This window comes from Lemur catta, chromosome 3 (assembly GCF_020740605.2).
Source record: "Lemur catta isolate mLemCat1 chromosome 3, mLemCat1.pri, whole genome shotgun sequence".
NCBI classification, from domain to species: domain Eukaryota; kingdom Metazoa; phylum Chordata; class Mammalia; order Primates; family Lemuridae; genus Lemur; species Lemur catta.
The window spans coordinates 3,479,079-3,501,351 of NC_059130.1; the positions used below are offsets into that span (position 1 = coordinate 3,479,079).

At 41.7% G+C, this 22,273-nt stretch overlaps 1 protein-coding gene across 1 annotated transcript; it reads right to left on the bottom strand.

Moving 5' to 3' along the window:
* Nucleotides 1-1,260: 1,260 nt before the first annotated feature.
* TADA1 (transcriptional adaptor 1) lies at nucleotides 1,261-18,481 on the bottom strand. Its single transcript, XM_045546613.1, has 8 exons — nucleotides 18,189-18,481; nucleotides 13,480-13,571; nucleotides 13,154-13,219; nucleotides 8,412-8,509; nucleotides 6,791-7,000; nucleotides 5,350-5,501; nucleotides 3,197-3,359; nucleotides 1,261-2,481 (listed from the first exon to the last, which is right to left on the bottom strand). The coding sequence occupies exons 1-8, from the start codon at nucleotides 18,260-18,262 to the stop codon at nucleotides 2,329-2,331; spliced, it is 1,008 nt and encodes a 335-aa protein (XP_045402569.1). The 5' UTR covers nucleotides 18,263-18,481; the 3' UTR covers nucleotides 1,261-2,328.
* Nucleotides 18,482-22,273: the final 3,792 nt, after the last annotated feature.

The following is a 22,273-nucleotide window of genomic DNA, read 5'->3' on the forward strand; positions in this document are numbered from 1 at the left end:
CCTCCAAGTCTGACCCCTAAGACTGAGCTTCCTGACCATGACTCTTCCTCCCAGAGTCATTTTGGTATGAGTCAAGGACCTGATAGGACCCAGGCATTTGTGGTCAAAAGAAAATAGTCATTTAGAAGACAATTTGTGAGATGTGGGAACATCCCAGTCACTTCAGACAACGGAAAGGAGAAATAGTTACGGAACTTTGTGCTTGGTTGATCACGGCAGCAGGTGGCAAAGGTGACAAGAATGTGCTAGGCTGGCTCTCAGCCTGTCTAGTAAAGTAAGGCAGGCCTTATCAAACCTGGTTTTGTACAGTGATAAACCCGTAGCTAAAAAAGACAGTTACTTAAATTCCTGCAGGAAAAACAAGCTTTACTCTTAAATCTGAAATTATCTGGTTTCTAACAGCTTTTTTCCTCATTAAAATAATTATTTTTTCTGAATGATGCTCAATGATAAGCACTCGTGGTTTTCTAAGCTAATTATAAGGGACTGCACTCGAGCCCCACAGCTGGCAGTGGTGTCAAGAGGTGGAGCCAGCCTCCGGGGGGGGGGGACAAGTTCAAATCGCTTTCCCGGGCGCTCTTGAAAATCCTCACTATCACCTTTTCTACCTTCCTGTCCTGCCTTCAGCCCCATCTCCCCCCACTTTAGAAAATGATTTCTTGAGGAAAACTGAAATGGACAGAGATCTTAGAGCGCAGACCTGAAATATGAGGCGAAGGGAGTCCTGTGTTCTGCGGTCCCACCAGGTAGAGAGGTGACTCTAGGAATTTAGGCCAGGTCCTACAGGGTGATGAGGAACTTTCCTGTTTGCAGTGTCCTTCGTGCCACACAGACCCCACGGCACCTGCCCACTGGGCAGGAGGGCACAGCCGAGGCTCCTGGCTGCCTCCCTCTGTGGAACTCATGAAATTCAATACTCCCTGGGCAGCATTGAGGCCCAGGGGTGTAACTAGTCCAAAACAAAACCTCTGTGTTAATTTGAATATCAGTTCAAATTCTTCCAAACCCTAAACATTCTTAAGTATTATTTCACCTAAAACTCTAAATGGCTTGTGCCAAGAACTGAAACCAAGCCATTGATTTTTAAGTCTTAATCTATACATCACAAAAGGAAGAAATAGCATACCTTAACTGGAACCTGCCTTTTTAATCTTTTAGTATATTCTTTTGAAAAGTCTCTGTTAAGATCTCATAAAGCAAAGTTTTCATATTTTGGTAGACGGCAATATTCCTTATTTTTACTCTAATAAACAACAAAAATTTTCTCCCAAAAGGTTTATTTTTCACATGTAAAGTACAAAATCAAATACACAGATCCAGGTAAGTGAACCATATATACAAATCTATACATCTATTATTTAGACCTACACAGACCCATCTATACATTCTAATTTATCCATCAACACTATTCTTGAACAAAAACCAAGATACCTCTTGGAAAAAACAAAGCTGGTTATCGGTAACACTGTCAAATGCAAATTATCTTCACTTTATCACTTGAAAGGGTAGAAATAGATATTTCACAGGAATAGGAATTATCAAGCATAAATCCAATTTGTATAGATTTCTTAAAACACATTCTATAAAAATAACAGATGAACCTGCCAATCAAAGTCTTTGGGCATTATTAACTCTAAAAAACGAGTTATGGGAAGATATTTTATAAGGTTAATTAATTGCATTCCAAGGGTTTTGTTTGTTTGATTTTGGTTTTACATGCAAAGAAAGGACTTTATGCTGTGTAATAACACAGCATTTCCCAGTCATATTTTCTATGGAGTTGTAATGACAAATTTTTTCAGGGGCCTACCTATAGCTGTTAAAATTAAACTAGTCATTAAAGGAGGTATCTGATTTTTAACACTGTATAGGTTATTTCAACCAAAATCCGAGAGCACAGTTCTTCAACAGAAACGCAGAAATTTAAGACTTTTAGATACAGAATATATGATGTGTCACTGAACACCTGGATGTCCTGTGATCGGGGGGACAAAGTTATAACAGCTTCTTTGTTCTAAGATGTCATCTATCGTACATGCAGACCACAGACACTGAGCCTCAGATGCCTGAACACCTCCACACCAGCACAGACCTTCACCAGTGCCTGCTCCCATAACTGGGAACACGCACATACAGTGATACGGATCATTATCAAAATCAGATTTATGTCAATGGCTTCACAGTAGCAACACAAAATGTACTTGATGTCACATTTCCATAGGAAAGTTTACATATACACTATACACTTCAGCCTTGAAATGTGGACCCCAAAAATATTCACTTTTCAGTAATCAAGCTGGTGAGGGTCCCATACCCTCAAATCCTAATTTAGCACAGCAAAAGCCCCTCCTTGGCTGCCAAGCGCTGGCGGTGGACTTTGTCTTGCTGTAGCTCTTCATGATTTGGATGCCACAGTTTCATGATGATCCTTTCAATGTTAAGGGCATATACAGTATGTGTAGGAATGACTTCCCTGTGTACCTGGGATTTAAAAAATTAGCATGTCTCTGATTATTATTTTTCTTTTTCTTTTTTTTTTTTTTTTGAGACAGAGTCTCGCTCTGTTGCCCAGGCTAGAGTGTCGTGGCGTCAGCCTAGCTCACAGCAACCTCAAACTCCTGGGCTCAGGCAATCCTCCTGCCTCAGCCTCCTTGAGTAGCTGGGATTACAGGTGCGTGCCACTACACCCAGCTAATTTTTCTATTTTTAGTAGAGACGGGGTGTCGCTCTGGCACAGACTGGTCTTGAACTCCTGACCTCAAGCGATCCCCCTGCTTCGGCCTCCCAGAGTGCTAGGATTACAGGCGTGGGCCACCGCGCCCAGCCTCCAATTATACTTTAGTATACTTATTTTCCCAACATATAAAAGTAGGATTTATATCAGCAAAACACACAACAGACACAGAACCTATAAACTCTAAGTCAGAAGTTAATGAATCCCAGATCAGATAATAAGAAAACAACAATAACAAGGTTCTAAAATAGGAATAGGAGAACAAGGGGATTTTTTTTTTCTTTTCTTTTATCAGGGAGGTGGAAGATGGGGGAGGTAAATTAGGAAGGACTCCTGGGCTCAGGATGAGGCCAGTATTAATGGCTTTAATAACAAACAATAAAAACTGAAAAGGACAAAGCCAGGAAGTGGAAGAGACTCCTACCCCTAAATCTAGGTAAACTTTAAGGAGCCAAGAATTACCTGCAAAGCTTCAAAAAGGTCGTACATGTTCACGGGAGGCAGAGAGGCAGGCAGCGTGTCCCCGGCACAGGCCAGGAGGAGCGCCGCCTGCTGCTCAGCATCGTCCGGGGCCGGGTGGGAAGCTGGATTCTGACCAGCACAGGGAGCAGAAAAAGCTGGAGGGCTGAAAATAGAAATTTCAGAAACATTCCCAGCATGGAAACAACTGAACAACTAGAATAGGAGTAGCCTGCTACAATCTTATTAAGAATATCTTAAAATGAATCAGAAATCCATTCAGTGTATACTATTATATACACATCAATAGTCCATAATTTTAATTTTTAAAGGCAGCCCATCTATCAGGTTGGAAATGAAATACAATGCAACCACATTTCCCCTCCTTCCTCCACATCATTAAAATATTTACTTAGCTCAGGATACTGAACCAAAATTGTTTCTTGCCCTTAAAGAGCTTCCAGCTGGAAAAAATAATAGGGTTTAACTAAAGGAATATGAAAATGAAGCAAATAGAGAGGAAAGTGAATGGTACTAGAGACAGTAGGTTCAAAATGAAGAGCAAGAAAAGAAGATATAGCACAAAAGAAGCAGCAGGCAAAACTGGAGGGTGGGGAGAATTCACTGAGGTCTTGCCAATTTCCCAAAATCGAGCACAGACACGATACAAGCTGAGAAGTCAGGCATGAGTTGTCCATCGTAATACAGTAAGACAGTGGTCCCCAACCTTTCTGCACAGGGACCAGTTTCATTAAAGAGAATTTTCCCACAGAAGTGGGGAGCAGTGGGATGGGGGGCTGTGACAGAGGGGGCTGGGGACCACAGTGGCAGGAGATAACCTACACAATGCTGAGGAACAAAGAGGTAACACAAAAGAGCGAGGCCGTAACTCAGAGGGAAGCACAGTGGAACACGGCGTGGGACGGCAGCATCAGACAAAAGCAGCCCTGTCAGAGTCACAAGCAGCCCACAGACAGACAAAACCCTCCCAGGGACTGGTCGGCAGGGGAGGGGGGCTCGGGAGTCCCGCCAGGGTCAGACACTGTTCCCAGCATCACCCACTACAAGGAGCCACTTTTTTTGGCTTGTTTTTCTCTAGAGAAGAATGACTTAAAAACGAAAATAAATAATCCCAAACAGATATGCCTGAATGAGATTTAGACAATAAATAACCATATACGGCATCTCAACTGCACCCGATTTAAGGTGGTTCTTCAAACTGGGCCTGGGACCCCTGTAGAGGTCTTCAGAGCCATGGAATGGGCACCGACGCCAGCTCCCGTGCGTGGTGACTCTCTCTGCTTCCCTCCTACACTGCCTGCCTTCCTCCCTGGTATCTCTTCACCACCATCACCCTGCCAGCCCTCCCGATCATACTTTTTTCTCTGAACTTGTATCCCCATTAACTCATCACCTCTCTTCTCCCTGACTAACCAGATATACGAAGTCCAGCAATCCAAGGAAATTCAGTCTCTTCAGTAACCACGAGGAAAATTGTATTTGCTTTTCTTTCCCTAAGGCTTAAACTTCAGACTGAAATTTTTAGGGGGGCGGGCTGTGGTGAGAAAGACAACACATGGAGGAAGGTCATCTAGGCTGTCTCATAAACGGGTGACTCGGGGCACGAGCGGTGCTGGAGCCCTCAGTGGAGGGAGGACATAGGAATCCCAGAGATGAACAGAGACCACATCTGTATGACAGGAGGCCAAAAGCAACCCTTGAGCTACAGCTACAAGAGCCACATGAGGACCTCGAGAAAAATCTACCACTCCTCCTCCTCCCACCGTTAGGAAATCCAGCCCCGACCCAGCAATCACGGGCCGTGCTTGTGACTTCGCCACCAGGCGGTGCTGCCTCAGGAGCCATCAGGATGCACCTCCCAGGGAACTACTCCCCTCCACCTCAGACAGTGAGGGACAATCATGTTAAACCCACAGGCCGCAGCCACACTCTGGAACTCTGCTGTGGATAAAAAGTGTACCAAAATAATTCACTATCGTGCAAGGATAGGATTTAAGAAATAAAACTGCACTGCTGTCAAAGGTACTTCAACCTGCAGCAATACAATAATGGATTATTTAACAGTGCTCTATTACAGAAGACTAGTGTAACCAGTTAGCAAAGGATGGAACAAAATCACAAGAAACCTCACTTACCTTTCTATTAAGTTGTTGTAAGCTACCACACTATTCTTCAGGTAAGGCTGTGGGGTCACGTTACTACCAAAGGCGTATTTAAAATGGCCATCTCGTAACCGATAAGCTTTCCTTCTTGACACAACTGACGTCAGTATATCTTTAAGGTGATTCTGTAAAAATAAGAAAAGAAAAATAGTGTGATCTTCTCTTTAAAAACAGATCATAACACTTCCATTGACCAAAAAATGTTTATTAGCATTTAGATGGAGATGTGGAACAGGCTTAGAGCATGCTAGAACCAAATGAATGTTCAAAACGAGCCGTACCAGGGGAGGAGGCGGGTATAGGAAAGAGGGGGCCATGCTTATTTTTATTTAGTTCTCCTTCAGATGGGCTTTCTCTACATGAAATGTATTTTTAAAGTTTTTTACATCTCTAAATTGGTTCCTCTCAAAAATGATTTCTAGATAGCTTTAAACAAAAGGACAAAGATAAATAATTTTTTTACAAAGAGGCAAATTACCTTGAAACTTGGTTTAAAATGTGGAAAAATGTTTCAAGATCTGGGGTTATTGGTCATAATAGCCAATCCACCAAAATCTCTGCATGAAAAGAACCTCAGCTCTCTCAAAAGCCAAATAAACTACAGATATGTAGGAAATGAACACAAAAAAATTAGGTACCTAATTTCTGTTTACCTTTATGAGAAAGTACACGTGCCAAGTACATGAGAAAAGGTTGGGGAACGTCTGTGAAAACAGAGATCGGACTAGGCCCAGCCTCCCATTATTAACAGGGAGCCAGGGTCAGAAAGGGTATTTCAATTATACCAATGGGCCTGTCTTATACAAACACATCACTGTACAATTTATAACAGGTTTTCACACAGAATTTACTTAACATTTATAACTTCATGAGACAGCTATTACTTTTGAGGTACAAATGAAGAAAATGAGGCCCAGAGAATTGAAAGGAATTAACCAATATTACCCGACAGCACCTGTGCACTATAGACCACAATGTCTATTTTGTTAAATAACTAAATGAATGAAACGAACGGATGAGTGAAATAGCGTGCTGAGACAACAACCCCACTGTACAGATGCCGAGACTGACGCTCGTTCAATGCTACAGCACAGCAAAAACAAGTGACTTTAATCTTAGAGGAGTCTCAATCTCATTTCTTTCCTTAAAAACTGTTCCCTTGTTGACAAAGTAAAAACGACATCAAGCAGAAGTTTGTAAGCAACCTTTCTGAAAAGCTTAGTCTATTAACTGAAGACAAGTCATTGGAATGTGATCGATGTGTTTCTCCCCTTAAAAGAAAACAATTTCAACGATGACAGTCCTGTGAAATCAGAGCGACATTATGGTTCCTTTCTGGTAATAGTAACTTTAAACACCACACAAGCTTGTTCCATTCAATCTGTAAAATTGTTTCTGCCAACAGCAAACCAACCTCCACCGCATAGACCACAGCTGAAACGGCCTCCTCAGTGACGTTGTCCAGCCCATGCTCGTAAGCAGTCACTATCATTCTCCCTTCAAGCTGACCCCGAGTAGGAAGCATCATTGTATGGGAACAAAGTTTCAAGTCGTCATCATCTTGGGGATCCTTTGCCACAAACTGCTGGGCTCCCGAGAGGGGATTTTGAGGCTGGAATCTATGCTATGAGTAAGAAAACTTTTCAAAATTATTCGTTACAGTGGCAAGTTAAGACAAAAATAAAAGTAACCCATGTGTTGAACTTGAGATCCTACCAATTAACACCACCAAAACTATATACCACAGGGGCAAAACAAAAGTAACTCATGTACAAATAATCACAGATTCACACCCATTGCATGGTAATAATGAAGACATGAATTAAGGGGAGTAATGGTAGTATGCATAGCAGTTTATTCTATTCCATTGATACCTTGGTGATCACAGAATGTGTGGCCCTGTGCTCAAAATAACAATTAGATGGAAGAAGAAGATACAGAACTATACTCAAACAAGTCAGAGCATTTTAAGTATAACTAATCAGGTTCTGCAAGCATAAACATATAATTAATGCTTCAATTAAAAAGCATAGCTAATCCATATGATGGATCTAATAAATATTCCAAGATAAAGCTGTGTGGTGTAACAATTTAGCTACTGTTATTTTCTACTTACAATTCTCAATACAGAACCTGACCTATAGTCACACTACTTAAAATAGTTTTCCTCAATCTTTTTTCATTCATAAAACCTTAGCCATCCTCTGGGGGCTTCTGACAGCCCATTCACATCCTCCACCATCTCGGGGTGACAGGCCCCTGGGAGCTGCTGCTTAAGGCCAACATACAAGATTTTGTAGTGAAGATGGTTTGTCCCTGTTTGAAGTTTATATCATACAAACATTGTTATTTTTCCATTTTCCAAGTATAAAACTGTATTTTTTACCAAACGTGCCTTTTTAAACCAGGCGTGCCTCTGTGGAGATATCAATACCTTCCAGACTGAATATGATGACTGATACAAAACACAGAGCAAAGGTGGAAAAAAAGAAATATTTGTTGATATCAATCGATAAAGTTATCGATACCTATAAAGGGTTACTTTTGGGAAACTTTTTTCCCTAGATAAAAACTGAAAAAAGCAATTTACTTAAAATGTTTACAAATTTTATCGCCAAATGCCTTCATGACATCTCTACTGGTCCCCGAACGGCTCAGGGCCCAGCTGGGCATCACCAGGGTCCCGCCAGAGGCCTCCAGGCCACCCGAACCCTCGCAACACATATTCTCAATGTGAGAAACTATTCATTCAAAAAAATATTTAAGAGGAGAAAGAACAAAGGCAAAGCTTTGAATAATTGAAAAACCATTAGGTACTAATGATAACGTATTAATATTCAAGCAATAACAAACAAGAAAATATAAAAATCCAGACACCTAGGATTCACAATCTTTGAACCCTTCTCCCCAAATCATATTCCCTCTTTTTTTAACTCTACTACTCGTATTTTAAAATTTATTTAAAAACTAAAGCTAGTTTCATGACACGAGTACTTCAGTCACTCATTTTCAAGATCTATTGGAGAACAACCTACATCAAATTTCTGACGAACGGAAGAAAGTTTTTTCTTTCCCTTGGGTTTCCCAGGTTTGGCTGCAGAACCCCCTGTCCAGGGCAAAGATCCGGCACCCTCTATGAGACAGAAAAATAATAACCATAAGTGAAAATAATGACAATTGTTAACTGCTGAAGTTCCATGTTGGGCTTAAAACTAACAGAATGCTCAAGAAATGGAAATAAATAATAAACGCCTAAATTCAAATCTTCCCTTTCTACTTCTCTACACAACATTAAAAATTCTCTCAAATCATAATTTTTTCTATCCATAATCAACATTTTTTTAGGAAGACAAAATGTTTTTATATTTTTAATTAATGTTTATTGGTTGTTTTTATTATTAGTAGTAGTATTATAAAAGTAGGACAAAATTTTCTAGGCTAAGATGGTAAACTAACCACATGTATTTATCTCCTCTCTTACAAGACCCTACAAAAAAATGAAAGCAGAGGAAGGTAAATGCCACACATCCACAACAGAGATAACAAGGAAAATGAGTGGAGGACATGATGAAATCTCAAAAAATTCCTACGACGGACCACTCTGAAGGTGCTGACTTACAAAGCAGACAAACGGAAGCAGTAACCTCAGCTAGGCAAGCAAAGCGGCAAATGAGGTGGAAGCACATCAACCTGCCTGGTAAAACCACAGAGCATCTGGATTTGGAGAACGGGAGCACAGTGGAAACCATGAGGGATCAGTAAAGCTAAAAACAAGATTAACAAAAGGTCTATATGCCTAAATCAACCACACAAACCCCTCTCCTCACTCCCAGGACTGGGCTCAGTACAAAATAAAGTGTAGGGCCCTGCATTCAAAATTAAGAGTTTCAAGACGCTGGTGGAGCAGCAAACCAAGTGCAGGGACCTTCTGTGAACTGTAGTTCACACACTCTGAAGGCAGCCCTGCTCACTCTCATGCCCAGAATGGCACACAGCAAGGTATTTATAATGGGGGCAGGGGATGGCGGGGTGGGAATGAGGACTCTTCTCTAGTTAAACTGAACAAAATTACTGGGATTTACTGCAGTAGTTGGTATGCATGCTAGCACCCTAGAGCAAAGCTCTCTGCATCCTGGTATTTGGGGAACCCCCAGTTTAATAGCTGGCTTCCTGTCAGCTCACTCTAAAGCAAACTCTCCAGGTAGTTCTATGCTTCATTCTTACGAATAAATATGAAAAGGACAACAATGAATCCTCAGACATTTGATGATATTCTGTAACAGGACAAGAAAGCCCAACCTAAACAAACAGAGGTCCTAGAGAGGACATGCAAAAGGGCCCTGATACATTTCTAACTGGTAGCCTCACAAAAGTTGGATACGATGTGTATCCATAAAACAAAAAGAGGATGCTATAAAAATTGCTGAATTAAAGAATACATTAAACAGAAAGGCTAAAAGATAATAGTTGAAGAAATCTCAAAGAACACAGCAATAAGACAAAGAGACAGAAAATCAGTAAAATCAGTAAATCCAGAAACAGGTTTAGGCAACTATGGAGGGTCTATGTTGGTCCCACTGGAAGAATAAGAAACAAAAGTACTTGCCTTTGGGAATAGGTCAGGAGGGAGGAAAAGCTTTTATCATAAAACCCTCTGTGTTAATGATTAAAAAAAACAGTGAACATATATTGTTTTAAAAAAACCAAATACAGGCTGGGCGCGGTGGCTCACGCCTGTAATCCTAGCACTCTGGGAGGCCAAGGCGGGAGGATCGTTTGAGCTCAGGAGTTCGAGACTAGCCTGAGCAAGAGCGAGACCCCATCTCTACTAAAAATAGAAAGAAATTATATGGATAACTAAAAGTATATACATAAAAAATTAGCCGGGCATGGTGGCGCATGCCTGTAGTCCCAGCTACTGGGGAGGCTGAGGCAGGAGGATCGCTTGAGCCCAGGAGTTTGAGGTTGCTGTGAGCTAGGCTAATGCCACAGCACTCTAGCCCAGGCAACACAGTGAGAATCTGTCTCAAAAAAAAAAAAAAAAAAACCAAATACAAATTCATTATAGTATTATACACTTGAAAAAAATACCCCTCCCAAAATGTTTAAGAATGAAAAAAAAATCACCCATAATCATAGTAAAATGTTACTACCATTTTTATATGTTTGCAAAGAAAAGTTTCTAAAACTTTGAAAAAAATGCTCTAAGTTCCTCAGTTAAAAAATAACTGTTCAGGAGATCAAGTTTCTTTTCTCCATCTTTGCACACCCAGATCTCACTTGATAAGGTCAACCAATCGTAGATGACTTCCCAAAGAAGTTTATTCCTGGTAAATGACACTGGATGCTGAGTGCTGACAAGAAAGCAGGCTGAAGGACGCTGCACAGGAGCAGGCCCGCAAACACGCGCTTACGAGCTGCTGCTGTGTAGCCAAATGCTTCGGGTGAGGGGGCAAAGCATGGCAAGGACCACCCTGACACGAGGGAGGGCTTCTCAGCAGCACTTAGATTTCAGTTTGATCCACCACTTCCACTCACTAGCTGGACAGGACGTCGTGCAAATTCGTTTTCTCTTCTCTGAAGTTTGTTTCCTTATCTATAAAAAGAGGCCAATACCCACCCTATAGAATTGTTGTGAGGATTAAAGATAATGTGTCTAGCATACTACAGTCAATAAATATTAGTATCTTTCCTGTCTAGCTTAGAAGGATAGAAAACAACCCATCCAAAATTATTAAGTATAAATAACTATATTTTACTTTTAAAAGAAATCATCTCTGTTCCTAGTAAATATTAATTTCATTTTTGAGGAAATAAGTTTTGGGTGTTTGATGGAGAAATATTATTTATATTCTCAAATTCCAAATGGGATGTTTTTTCACTTATTTTTAAATAACCATTAACAGACATTCAAGAATATCAAAGGTTTTTATTTAATTAAAATGAGCCACCTATACTTACTAATACTTCATATTTGTTTGGCATTTTTTTACTTTTAAAAGCATTTTTTTTACATGTTCTTTCATCTGCTTTTCCATAATCCTATAGGACAGATATTACTAAACCTATTTTATAAATGTGAAAGCTAAGAATGCCCAGGTAAGTACTTACATATTTGCCAAACTAGTGGCAAAACCTAAACTTGAAGCCAAGTCTCCTGACTCCTATCAACCAGGGTTTTTATTTCTGACCATTCCACTTACCATTTGAGTATGTGGCACTTTACAATATACCTACCTACAAAGAAAGATCTAATCCTCACAATGTTGGTTGATCAAATTAAATTATATACAACAAAGTAGATTATCTTTATGATCTAACTTTGGACATAAAAGTGGTCTGGCTACGCCGGGCCCAGTGGTTCACACCTGTAATCCTAGCACTCTGGGAGGCCAAGGTGGGAGGATTGTTTGAGCTCCGGAGTTCGAGACTAGGCTGAGCAAGAGTGAGACCCCATCTCTACTAAAAATAAAAAGAAATTAGCTGGACAACTAAAAATATATAGAAAAAATTAGCCGGGCATGGTGGTGCATGCCTGTAGTCCCAGCTACTCAGAGGCTGAGGCAGGAGGATCACTTGAGCCCAGGAGTTTGAGGTTGCTGTGAGCTAGGCTGACGCCACGGCACTCTAGTCCAGGCAACAGAGTGAGACTCGTCTCAAAAAAAAAAACAAAAACGTGGTATGGCTAAAGTCTACTTCTGTTTAAATTAAATAGAACATCTAGAACATCCAAACTCTGGCCCAGCGTGAGAATGTGCAGCGACAGGTATGGAGAGGGTCAAGGGGAGCAGCCCCTGGTCTCCAATCCCAACTTCCATAAATAAGTGCTCGCTGTTTATCACACTTTACATCAATAACAACTTCTCTGAGGTTGAAGAACTAGGTGCTAGGAAATCCTAAGTGAATTTTTATCATACAGTACAGGTTAGCAGAGAGGGATGATACAAAATACCAGCAGTTTCTAGATAAAACATGGGCTTTTGACATATGATCATCAGAATCACCCTAGGCCTTAAAAAAAAAAATTAATCTACAGCAGGAGGTGGCTATCAATCTAAGTTTTTAACAGAGTACAGGACGACTCTTATCATAAGGTAGGTTCTCAATGTATTTAATTATTTGTTTTTGAGTGACTGATTAAAATAACATGGTTGAGAGAGGTGATCTGTAACTTAATGTACCACTTAAGCTTCAAAAAGTTAGGGGCACAGGGGTCAGTGTTTCTATTTATCCCTCTTTAGGTTGTAGTAACAGGTTTAGTTTCCACTCACCTCCCCAACATGAGCCTATTCCCTACCAATTGTTCTCTACCAATAATCTGCCAAACTCGTGTTAGAGCTCTACCTTCCAGATGCTGATATCTTACTTAAGAATACAAGTGAAAGTTCAGGTTTCCCACACACGTTGTGGTTTTCCCTCCACTAATTCATCTCCACTCTACCTACGGAATATCTTCTAACACCAAAGGCCCTCTCTTCACTTCCCTCACCTTCTTCATCCTGACCTCCCACCCTCTTCCTCGCTTCTCATTTATTTAAGTAATCTAAAATATAGCTGAGTGGGGAGTAAAGATCAAAAGTCAACATAAGTACAGGAAAATCGCCTGCTTTAAAAAGGTCCATAAAAAAATTCATATCTACATAATAAAATTTTTCTTCTGAGCAGTTCCAAGAACATTTCATCACAAACACCAGATGTGTCTATCAGAGGAAGCTAAAGCCTCATGCGCCATGGCTTTGCTGGCCGACATACACTGCGAGTATTTCCATTCCCTTACCTGGTGTAGAAACCAAAATCTGACAACGCGTGAGAATGGCCAGGAGGAAATCGTTGTGAGAATGTACTGAAAAGGGAAGATTGTCACAAGTCAAATACAAGATATTTTCAACATAAAGAAACCACTTTAGTCTAGCTTGTAAGGATTTTAGATGCCTCCTACTCTGCCATTCTTTATACTTAAGTTTAAACATTCACATTATTAAGATGACCTTACATACTACCAAAACCAAAATTTTATTTTTTATGAAGTGAAAAAACTTTAATTTATTGAACATCTGGGAAAACTTCAGAAGAGCAAAATAACTCCTTAGATGAGTATTTTACCATTATCCTGTGTCAGAAGTCTATGAGCTTCAAGGTCAAACTCTTCTTTGCTGATCTTCTGCTTGAACCACAACTTTAAGTTAGCCCAGTATCTGCAGAGGCAGAAACAACATTAAGAACCACAGATTTGGCTTCTTTCCCAAGTTTACCTTACATGCTCCAAATCCCAGGGAAGGAACTGCATTCCCTGGGGTTATATGGTGAATTGTACCCCCCCCATTCACATGTTAAAGCCCTAACTCCAGTACCTCAGAATATGACTGAACTTGGAGACAAGGCCTTTAAAGAGGTAATTAAATGAAAATGAGGCCATTAGGGGCGGCCCTCATCCAATATGATGGGTGTCCTTATGAGAGGAGGAGATTAGAATACAGAGACACCAGACACGTGCACGTACAGAACCACCACGTGAATGCACAGCAAGAAGAGAAGGCTGTCATCTGTAGGAGAGAGGCCTCAAAAGAAGCCAAGCCTGCCAACACCTCGACCTTGAACTTCTAGCTTCCAAAACTGCGAGAAAATAAATTTCTGTCATATAAACCAACCAATCTGTGGTATTTTGTTATGGCAGGCCTAGCTCACTCATACACCTAGGAATTAGAATACCAACAAAGAAACAGATAGGAAAGTCCTCCCTAAAAGGAGACTGGCAGGTGTTCGCAGAACTGGACTCCTGATTCACTTTAACCAAAAACAGCTCTCCCTTTCCTTCTCACTGTCACTTTCTAAAAGACCTACCCTCCAGAATGCTGCATTTAAGATTTATATTTTAAAATGTGTACGTGTTTTACAGAGAGGGGCATGGTCATTTATACTTATGATAGGCAATATCTTTCCCTTCAGATGAACTCAATTTTTAATCTAACTGGCTGAAGGAATGGGTTTCTAAACACATTCTTACCACAAAGAAAGTATCTATGGATATGAGAAACTTACTGGTTTTCTTAAGTGAAAACCAGCACCTAATATCACTACGTAACTGGTAGGAAAAAAATGATTTAATCTTTTATACCTTAACAACATTGTTAGAAATAAAACTAAAATATATGGGTTTTCACATCACATTCACAACCCTTGTTTCAGTCCTTAAGGAAGCTGCTTCTTGTTCATGGAACAGGATTAAAAATTACTCAGCACTTGTCCTGTCACTTTCAATTCAAGCCTACTTACTTTCTAATGCTCATTTGAGTTCGTAACAGAAAAAAAATATATATCAGATTTCTAAATGAAATGTTTTAATGTTCTCACTGCCATATAATATCCAGCCTTCTGTATGTGGATCAGCTCCAAGGCATCTCAGTAACTACCTCTGTATGTAACTGACTGCATACGTGAGAAACTGCATGCAAAGCTTTGGGTTCATGTGCATTTTTTTTTTACAGGAGCACACCCCCAGCTTTTATGGAGACTTAAACGGCCCAAATCCCATGACACTGCCACGGTTCAGGCCCATTTCACTCAACAGTAAAACATTTGTAGCTCTAGAGCTTGGTACCCCTACCCCCTGATAGTCACACATTCATGAGTCAAAGGTCAATAGAAACTTCCCCAAAATGGACACTTTACCACTTTCTTACAAGAGCCGGAATAATAATGAAATGAAATAAAGCTCCACAAAAGTCTTTCCCTACCTCATTCTATCCAACAAAGGACAGACAGTAACAGGAGGAAAACTATTATTTAAAATCCTGTGTCACTATTTTATAAGAAAGATGCTAACAGAAACCATATTTAGAGTAGCGAACTTGTTCCAGAACTACTCTGCCAAAATGATGCTCTCTGTCTTCCCCAAAGGCAAACTTTCTAGCCCAAAGAGTCAGAACTGACTATCAAGAGTTATCAATAGAATACTCGTTCCCCAATCCTGGTCTGTTTGTTAACTCACAGTATAGCCACAGACAAATGACTGTTTCCCTCAACAATCCCAAAAACAAAGTGAGTCAACCTCTACGAAGGTGAGGATGATGGGTGAGGCCTGTGAGTCAGACCAGGATGCACTGGAGATGACCTGGAGAAAACTAAGTAACATGACCAAGACCTCAAAAAAATTAAACAACCATTTGAACATGACACTTTACTGGGTACTGTACAAAGTGAGCTGGCTCGCGAAGCCTGTGTCTTTGCGGGAGGGACATGGGCACAACTTGATCCAGTCAGACGTAAAGGGCATCTGGACCGCTGGATAAACAGCAAATTACTCACATCCAGGTTTCTTATCTAACCTTATGTTTTACCGACCACCAAGGACCACATTTAAATGGTGAGGCTGTACAAACCAAAGCAAACGGCTTACGGAGGAAATGTGAGAAATGACTGTACAATATAGCCATATTAGACTATTGAACCAAGAGGCCCTTTTTAAGGAGCAGAAGAGGAAAAGGACAAAGAGAGAATGGAAAAACAATACAGAACAATACTGTTCCAGGCACACAAACCTCTTTTGATTGCATTGCTAGTGGGTATTCACACTACAAATGCACCAAATTTAGCTACAGCATCGGTATTTGACCAACATCGGACGATCAGTTTTGGCCTTTAAAAACTGAATAAGGTTACATGTCCAGCATTTTGTTTGCTTATTGATTTGTCTGTTTTGTTATGGTTTGGTTCAGATTTGTTTTGGGGAATTTTCTACACATTAAATGGATAATTTTCCATTGCAAAAAAAAAGGGGGCAGGGGGACTGAATAAGGAATGCTAACTTTGAAATCACTTCTGGCAGCCTTGAACCTGTGTGTAATTGATGAGTGTGGGATCACAGAGGTCACCACTGCATCTAATCAGCATTAAAGTCAATCGTCACACAGCAAGGTCCTTAAGATTTACTGTAGTATATAAGCATTCACTTTCAGATTATTGGTAAGCATTCTAGATGGAACAGAATGAAACATCTCCTATCATGGTTAAAAAATGTAAATTTTGTCAGCATTACAAAAGTATAAAGCTGTAATAACGAACATAAAAGCTGTCAATTTTACCTATTAAAATGATTAAGAATTTTTAATTAAATAAGCAACAAACAAACAGCAAACATGAATATTAAAAGATAACTTACAGTGGAACATTCTCTCTTTAGGAGTCAATAAATGTTTACCAAAAATTAAATAATTATGATATAATAATAGATTAGATTTTAATTCTAGTCTTTGTAGAAGTGTGATTTATTAGTATTTTGTTAGGATGAAAAGCAGACTGTCAAATCTGCCACCCCAAAATTTCACATGAAGGAAAAAACTCCAAAAATCACATGTGACATCCAAGCTAAGTAACTTCAATCCGGTCATAGTAAAGAACAAAGAAAGATGAAAAGAAGAAAAGTGTTGGAGAGAAAGTATTCGCAAATACCTTGCTCCTCCACCAACATCATTTAAAAGTATGCATCTATTGTGTAATGCAAATATGCAGAATACCACGGAAGCCATATAGCAGCAACAACACAGGCACTATAATTTTAAATGTTTCAAATTTGCTTCCCATATTTTTGGAAAATAAAGTTGTAATAGTGTTTTGAAAACTTCCCAATTTTATCCTTGTATCTCAGAGGTTCCTTCTATGGTATTATTTGGCTTTGGCCTTCCCTGGATATTGATGTTACCCTCACCCATTCTGCATCTGACCGGACTGCATATTGGGTCCTCCCTGGCTGGGCAACTCTGGGATCTTTTTTTTTTGAGACAGAGTCTCGCTCTATTGCCCGGCTACAGTGAGTGCCGTGGCATCACCCTAGCTCGCAGCAACCTCAAACTCCTGGGCTCAAGTGATCCTCCTGCCTCAGCCTCCCGAGTAGCTGGGACTACAGGCATGCGCCACCATGCCCGGCTAATTTTTTTCTATATATTTGTAGTTGTTCAGCTAATTTCTTTCTATTTTTAGTAGAGACGGGGTCTCGCTCTTACTCAGGCTGGTCTCGAACTCCTGAGCTCAAATGATCTTCCAGCCTCGGCCTCCCAGAGTGCTAGGATGACAGGCGCGAGCCACGGCCCTCTGGGACCCTTTACACCCCCCTGTAAAGCATAAGCTGGGAATTAGAAGCGTGGGTCCCAATCCTGGCAGTGGTTTTTAAAGAGTTACTTAACCTCGCTAGGTCTCAGTCTTCCCATCTACCAAATGGGAATAATAATTGTACCAACCTTGTACCTGTTCTGAGGATTAAACGAGCTAATACATTAAGAGCGCTTAAAAGGGGTTCAAATGTCCCCTACTGCTACGGTCACTGTAAAAGTCGTAGTGTCAGATGACTATTATTTTACAGGAGGGTCCGTCGGTCTTCCGAAATTCCTGTCAAAGTGCTTACTAATAATGCCTGGCATATCACACGCGCACAGTAGGCCTCCGCCTCCAGGAAGCCCTCCAGGAGCGGGCCACCCCGCGCAGTGCCCTCTCCCGCCGGGCGCGCAGGGCTCCGGCTCGCTCAGCCCCCTGCGCAGGGACCCGGACCTGCTCGGCGGGCCCTGGGGCGGGAAGCGCGCTTCTCCCGGCCCCCCAGGGCAGAGGCCCCGCGAACGCGCCCGCCCGGGACCCGGGACCCGGGAGCCCGGCCCCGCCGGCGGGGTGAGCCCGCGCTGCCCGCCCCGCCGCGGCCCGAGAGACGCGGAGGCCCCGCCGCCGCGGACGCGGGGACGCACAGGCCTCGGGGCGGTGGGGTCGGCAGCCCGGGTCGGGAGGGCGCGCGCGTGTCGGCCCCGAGGCTGCGCCGGGGCAGCTCTTACTGCTTCACGTTGTCGCCCAGGGCCTCGCTCAAGTTCTTCTTGGCCGCCTCCAGCTCGCTCACAAAGGTCGCCATTGCTCCGCGCGTCTCGGCCCGACCGCGGACCGCCCGGCCGCCGTGCTCAACAACCGAAAAACCAACTCGGCGGAAGGCCTTGGCTCGGGAAGCCGGGCTCGCTCCCGTCGGCCCCGCCCCCAGTCGCTCGGAGGACGTTTGTTTGGTTTTCGGCTCCGCCCGCCTTTTCCTAGGGAAAGTGCCCAGCCGAACTCTGCTCTCGGCCTCCCGCCCCTCGAGTCACGTGACCGGCTGTGCCGCGCCGCGCGCCCAACCCCAGCCGCCGGCCCCGCCCTGCCCGGCTGCGCGTCTCCGGCCGGTGCCGGGTTCGACTCCCCGCGCACCCGGAGGGATGGCTCCCCCTCCGGGTCGGGAGTGGATGCAGTATCAATTTATCCTCTTTCCTTGCCTTCTTTTTTCACTGAGCGCTAATCACCCGATATGCCATTTAAATGATTTATCTTGTGAACTTTGGGGCCCGAAGATAGTTGTGTTTTATTCACTGTTTGCCCAGTTCTAGAGGAGCGCCCGGCACACAGTAGGCGCTCGGCAAATACCTGCGGAGTAAATTAACTGGGAAAATACACGGAAGGATAAGGACAAAAGGGTGCGGCCACTCTGGGTTCTGGGGACACAGGGCTAAACGAGGCCTGTACAGTCTCTCCCTGCCAACACTGCGGAGAAACTTGCTCCCTTTTGAAACAATGTGTGCTTTGTTTATCAATCGTCCATTTAGACTTTCGGGGCTCCCCAGCGTCTGCGGAACAAACTGCAGACTCCGCCATTCGGCTTTGCTCGCGACCTGAACCCGGCTCGCCCGTGTACCCGCCGCCCCCGGCTGTCGCCGCCGCCCACGTGCGCTCGCGTCGCGGTCAGCCCGGCTTCCGGTGACAAACCGCGCGCCGCGGCCGCCCCGCGGGTCCCCGCTGCGGGCTTTGGGAGCATGGGCGCCTGCCTGCGGCTGTGTCCGTCAGGGTCCGTGCGAACCTGTTAAAGGATCGATTCAGCAGGGCCAGGAAGGGCGCAGACGCCTGGGTGTATATTCCAGGAATATGTCATCGTCCCTGCCTCTGCCTGGCCACTAACAATGACAGGCCTCAAAGAGATTCTTCTTGAATCCATAGTTGACAACACTCATACCTCCGCATCTAGTTCAATTAAATATTCCTTTCTTTCTCAGCACTTTATACACCTACTGGCCCTAATTTTAGGGTATTCGGTTAAAAATGTCCATTTAAACTGTAGTGTTAAACAATATAACATATACAAATGGACATCTAAGCAAACAAGGTAGTGCTTAATAGAAATGAACACCAAAACTACTTGTCGTTTGGCAGTTTACTTTGAGGAAATTAATTCTAAATCTTCTTTTAGTTATAGCGATACTTATGCAATGCATACCAGAACTGTTAAATATGTTCAGAAAACGTGTATCAGAGTGCTTTGTAAAATGTAAAGAACTTGACAAATGTTAGTTTAGTCTAGTTTTGGGGGGGGTTATTTTGTTTTGTTTTGTTTTTTATCTATTTTTTGGATCATCCTGTAGCTGGTTACAAACTGGCTTGAGGATAACTAGTAGAGTCAACTCAATAGGATGTTGGGAACAGTCATTGTCTGAGGACCCCACCTTCCCTAGTATCTAAGTATCTGTGAGTCGTTCTCATAAATACTTAGATGTGTATGTATAAATATATATTCATATATTCTTCACATATATAAAATAAAAATTTCCATTATTTATATTATTCATATCTTTTTCCATTTCATCAGATGGATGACTGAAGGTTGATGGTATTAGTGATATATTATATATTGCCTGTTTTCATGCAACTTCTTTCCCTCATAAATATAATTGTGTACAAAGGAAAACCCTCCAAAAAGTTTATTTTCATAGTGCTTTACTTAAATATTTATGAAAGCTTGGCTTCTGCTTCCTTAATTCTTCCCATTCTGTATTTTAGTAAGAACTGGTTTTTGGCATTAGGGTTTTTTTATTGTGGTATTTTTGTGGTATAACATGAGATCTATCTTTTTAACAAACTTTGAGGTGTATAATACATTATTGCTGACTCCAGGTACAATGTTGTAAGGCAGCGCTCTAGACCCTACTTATCTCACTTGACCGAAACTATGATTAACAGCTCCAATATCCCCTCTCTCCGTCCTCTGGTAACTACCATTCCACTCTTCAAGTCTATAAATTTGTCTATCTTAGATACCTATAGAAGCTGCATCATGCAGCAGTATTTGCCTTGCTGTGACTGGCTTATTTCACTTAGTATAATGTCTGTCCTCAAGGTTCATCTGTGTTGTCATGTGTTGCAGAATTTCCTTCTTTTTAAAGGCCAGCAGTATTCCATTGTGTGTATATACCACATTGTCTTTATCCGTTCATCTGTCCATACACATTTAGGTTGTTGGCACATCTTGGCTATTGTGAATAGTGCTCCAATGAACATAGGAGTGCTAATATCTCTTCAAGATTCTGATCTCAATTCTTTGGGATAAATACCCAGAAGTAGGATTACTGGATCATATGATAATTCTGTCTTTTAATTTTTTGAGGAAACTTTACTTTGTTTCCCATAGTCACTGCATCATTTTTCATTCCCACCAACAGTGTACAAGGGCTCCAATTTCTCCACATCCTCACCAACACTTGTCTTTTGTTGGCATTCGAATTTGATGTTGAGTTTGGGTGAGATGTTCCACCTCTGGAGATTCTTTAATTATTGTTCTCTCTTTGTCTAAGATATGATATTTAGTTTCTTTAGATCTTTGTATGAATAATTGATACCTTCTTTAGAGTAGCTAGGGCCTACCACAGCAGAAATATCTGATTGACTTTCTTACTCCACCCATTAGCATAGACTGGTTAGCCTTTTTCTCTAAGCAGTGTCAGCAGATATGTGAGTTTCCATTTCAGACATCAGCAGCTCTGCTTTACTAGAAGGGCACCCCAAGTTCAGCTTTAAAATATTATTAATAATATTTTTAATTTCCTTGTTGAACTTACCATTATAACATTTGCTGTGATTTTTAATACTTATATGGTATACTGTGGTACATAAGGTACATGCATATGGTAACTATACACATAGTACCTATACATATGGTTGTGCTATGGTACATAGTGGCTCACACTCAACATAAATGTCTGCTAGAATTAAATATTTTAGAAAATTCTATGTAATGTTTCCCCTCATTTATATCTATACCCATCTACAAATTTTAGTATAGTTAAAGGTTATAGGTTTGGAATAGATTAGGCCCTAGTAAAAATTATGGTTGAAAGCAAGCTGAGAGTCATCTTTTCCTGATAACCACATATATTTATTTTATGCCTACCAGAAGGAGCAGAGGAGATAAAGAGGTTCTTCATTTTTTTTTTCTTGTTAAGATACAGGGTCTAACTTTGTTGGCCAGGCTGGAGTGTACTGGCAAGACCACAGTTCACTGCATCCTTGAACTCCTGGGCTCAAGTGATCTTCCTGGCTCAGCCCCTGAGTAGCTGGCACTACAGACTCAAGCCACCACACCCAGCTATTTATTCATTTATTTATTTATTTATTTTAATGCCATGGACCTCTTTGGCAGTCTGGTGATGCCTTTGAAGCCCTTGTAAGAATAATGTTTTTAAATTCATAAATTACATAAGATTACCTTTAGAATAATTTTATTGAAATACAGTTGTATCCGTAGACCCTTTGGGGGCTTAAGACCCTCTGAAGCTTTACAGGCACTTGTCTTAGTCTGCTTAGGTTTCTATAACAAAATACCATAGGCTGGGTGGCTTAAACAATAGAAACTTGTTATTTCGCAGTTCTGGAGGCTAGGAGTCCATGATCGAGGTGCTGGCAAATTCAGTTTCTAGTGAGGGCTCTCTTCCTGGTTTATAGCTGGCTACCTTCTAGCTACATCCGCACATGGCCTTTCCCCAGGGCATGCCAAAGGACAGAGAAAGAGTGAGGTCTCTGATGTCTCTTTTTATAAGAACATTGCTATGGTCTGAATGCACATTCCTCCTGACCC

Coding starts and splice junctions, on each gene's coding strand:
- TADA1 (XM_045546613.1), bottom strand. CDS start 18,262: ATGGCGACCTTTGTGAGCGAGCTGGAGGCGGCCAAGAAGAACTTGAGC. Junction 8,510..13,153: donor GATTTTGGTTTCTACACCAG/GTAAGGGAATGG, acceptor TCTGTCTCATAG/AGGGTGCCGGATCTTTGCCC. Junction 2,482..3,196: donor ACCTTTTTGAAGCTTTGCAG/GTAATTCTTGGC, acceptor TTTAAATCCCAG/GTACACAGGGAAGTCATTCC.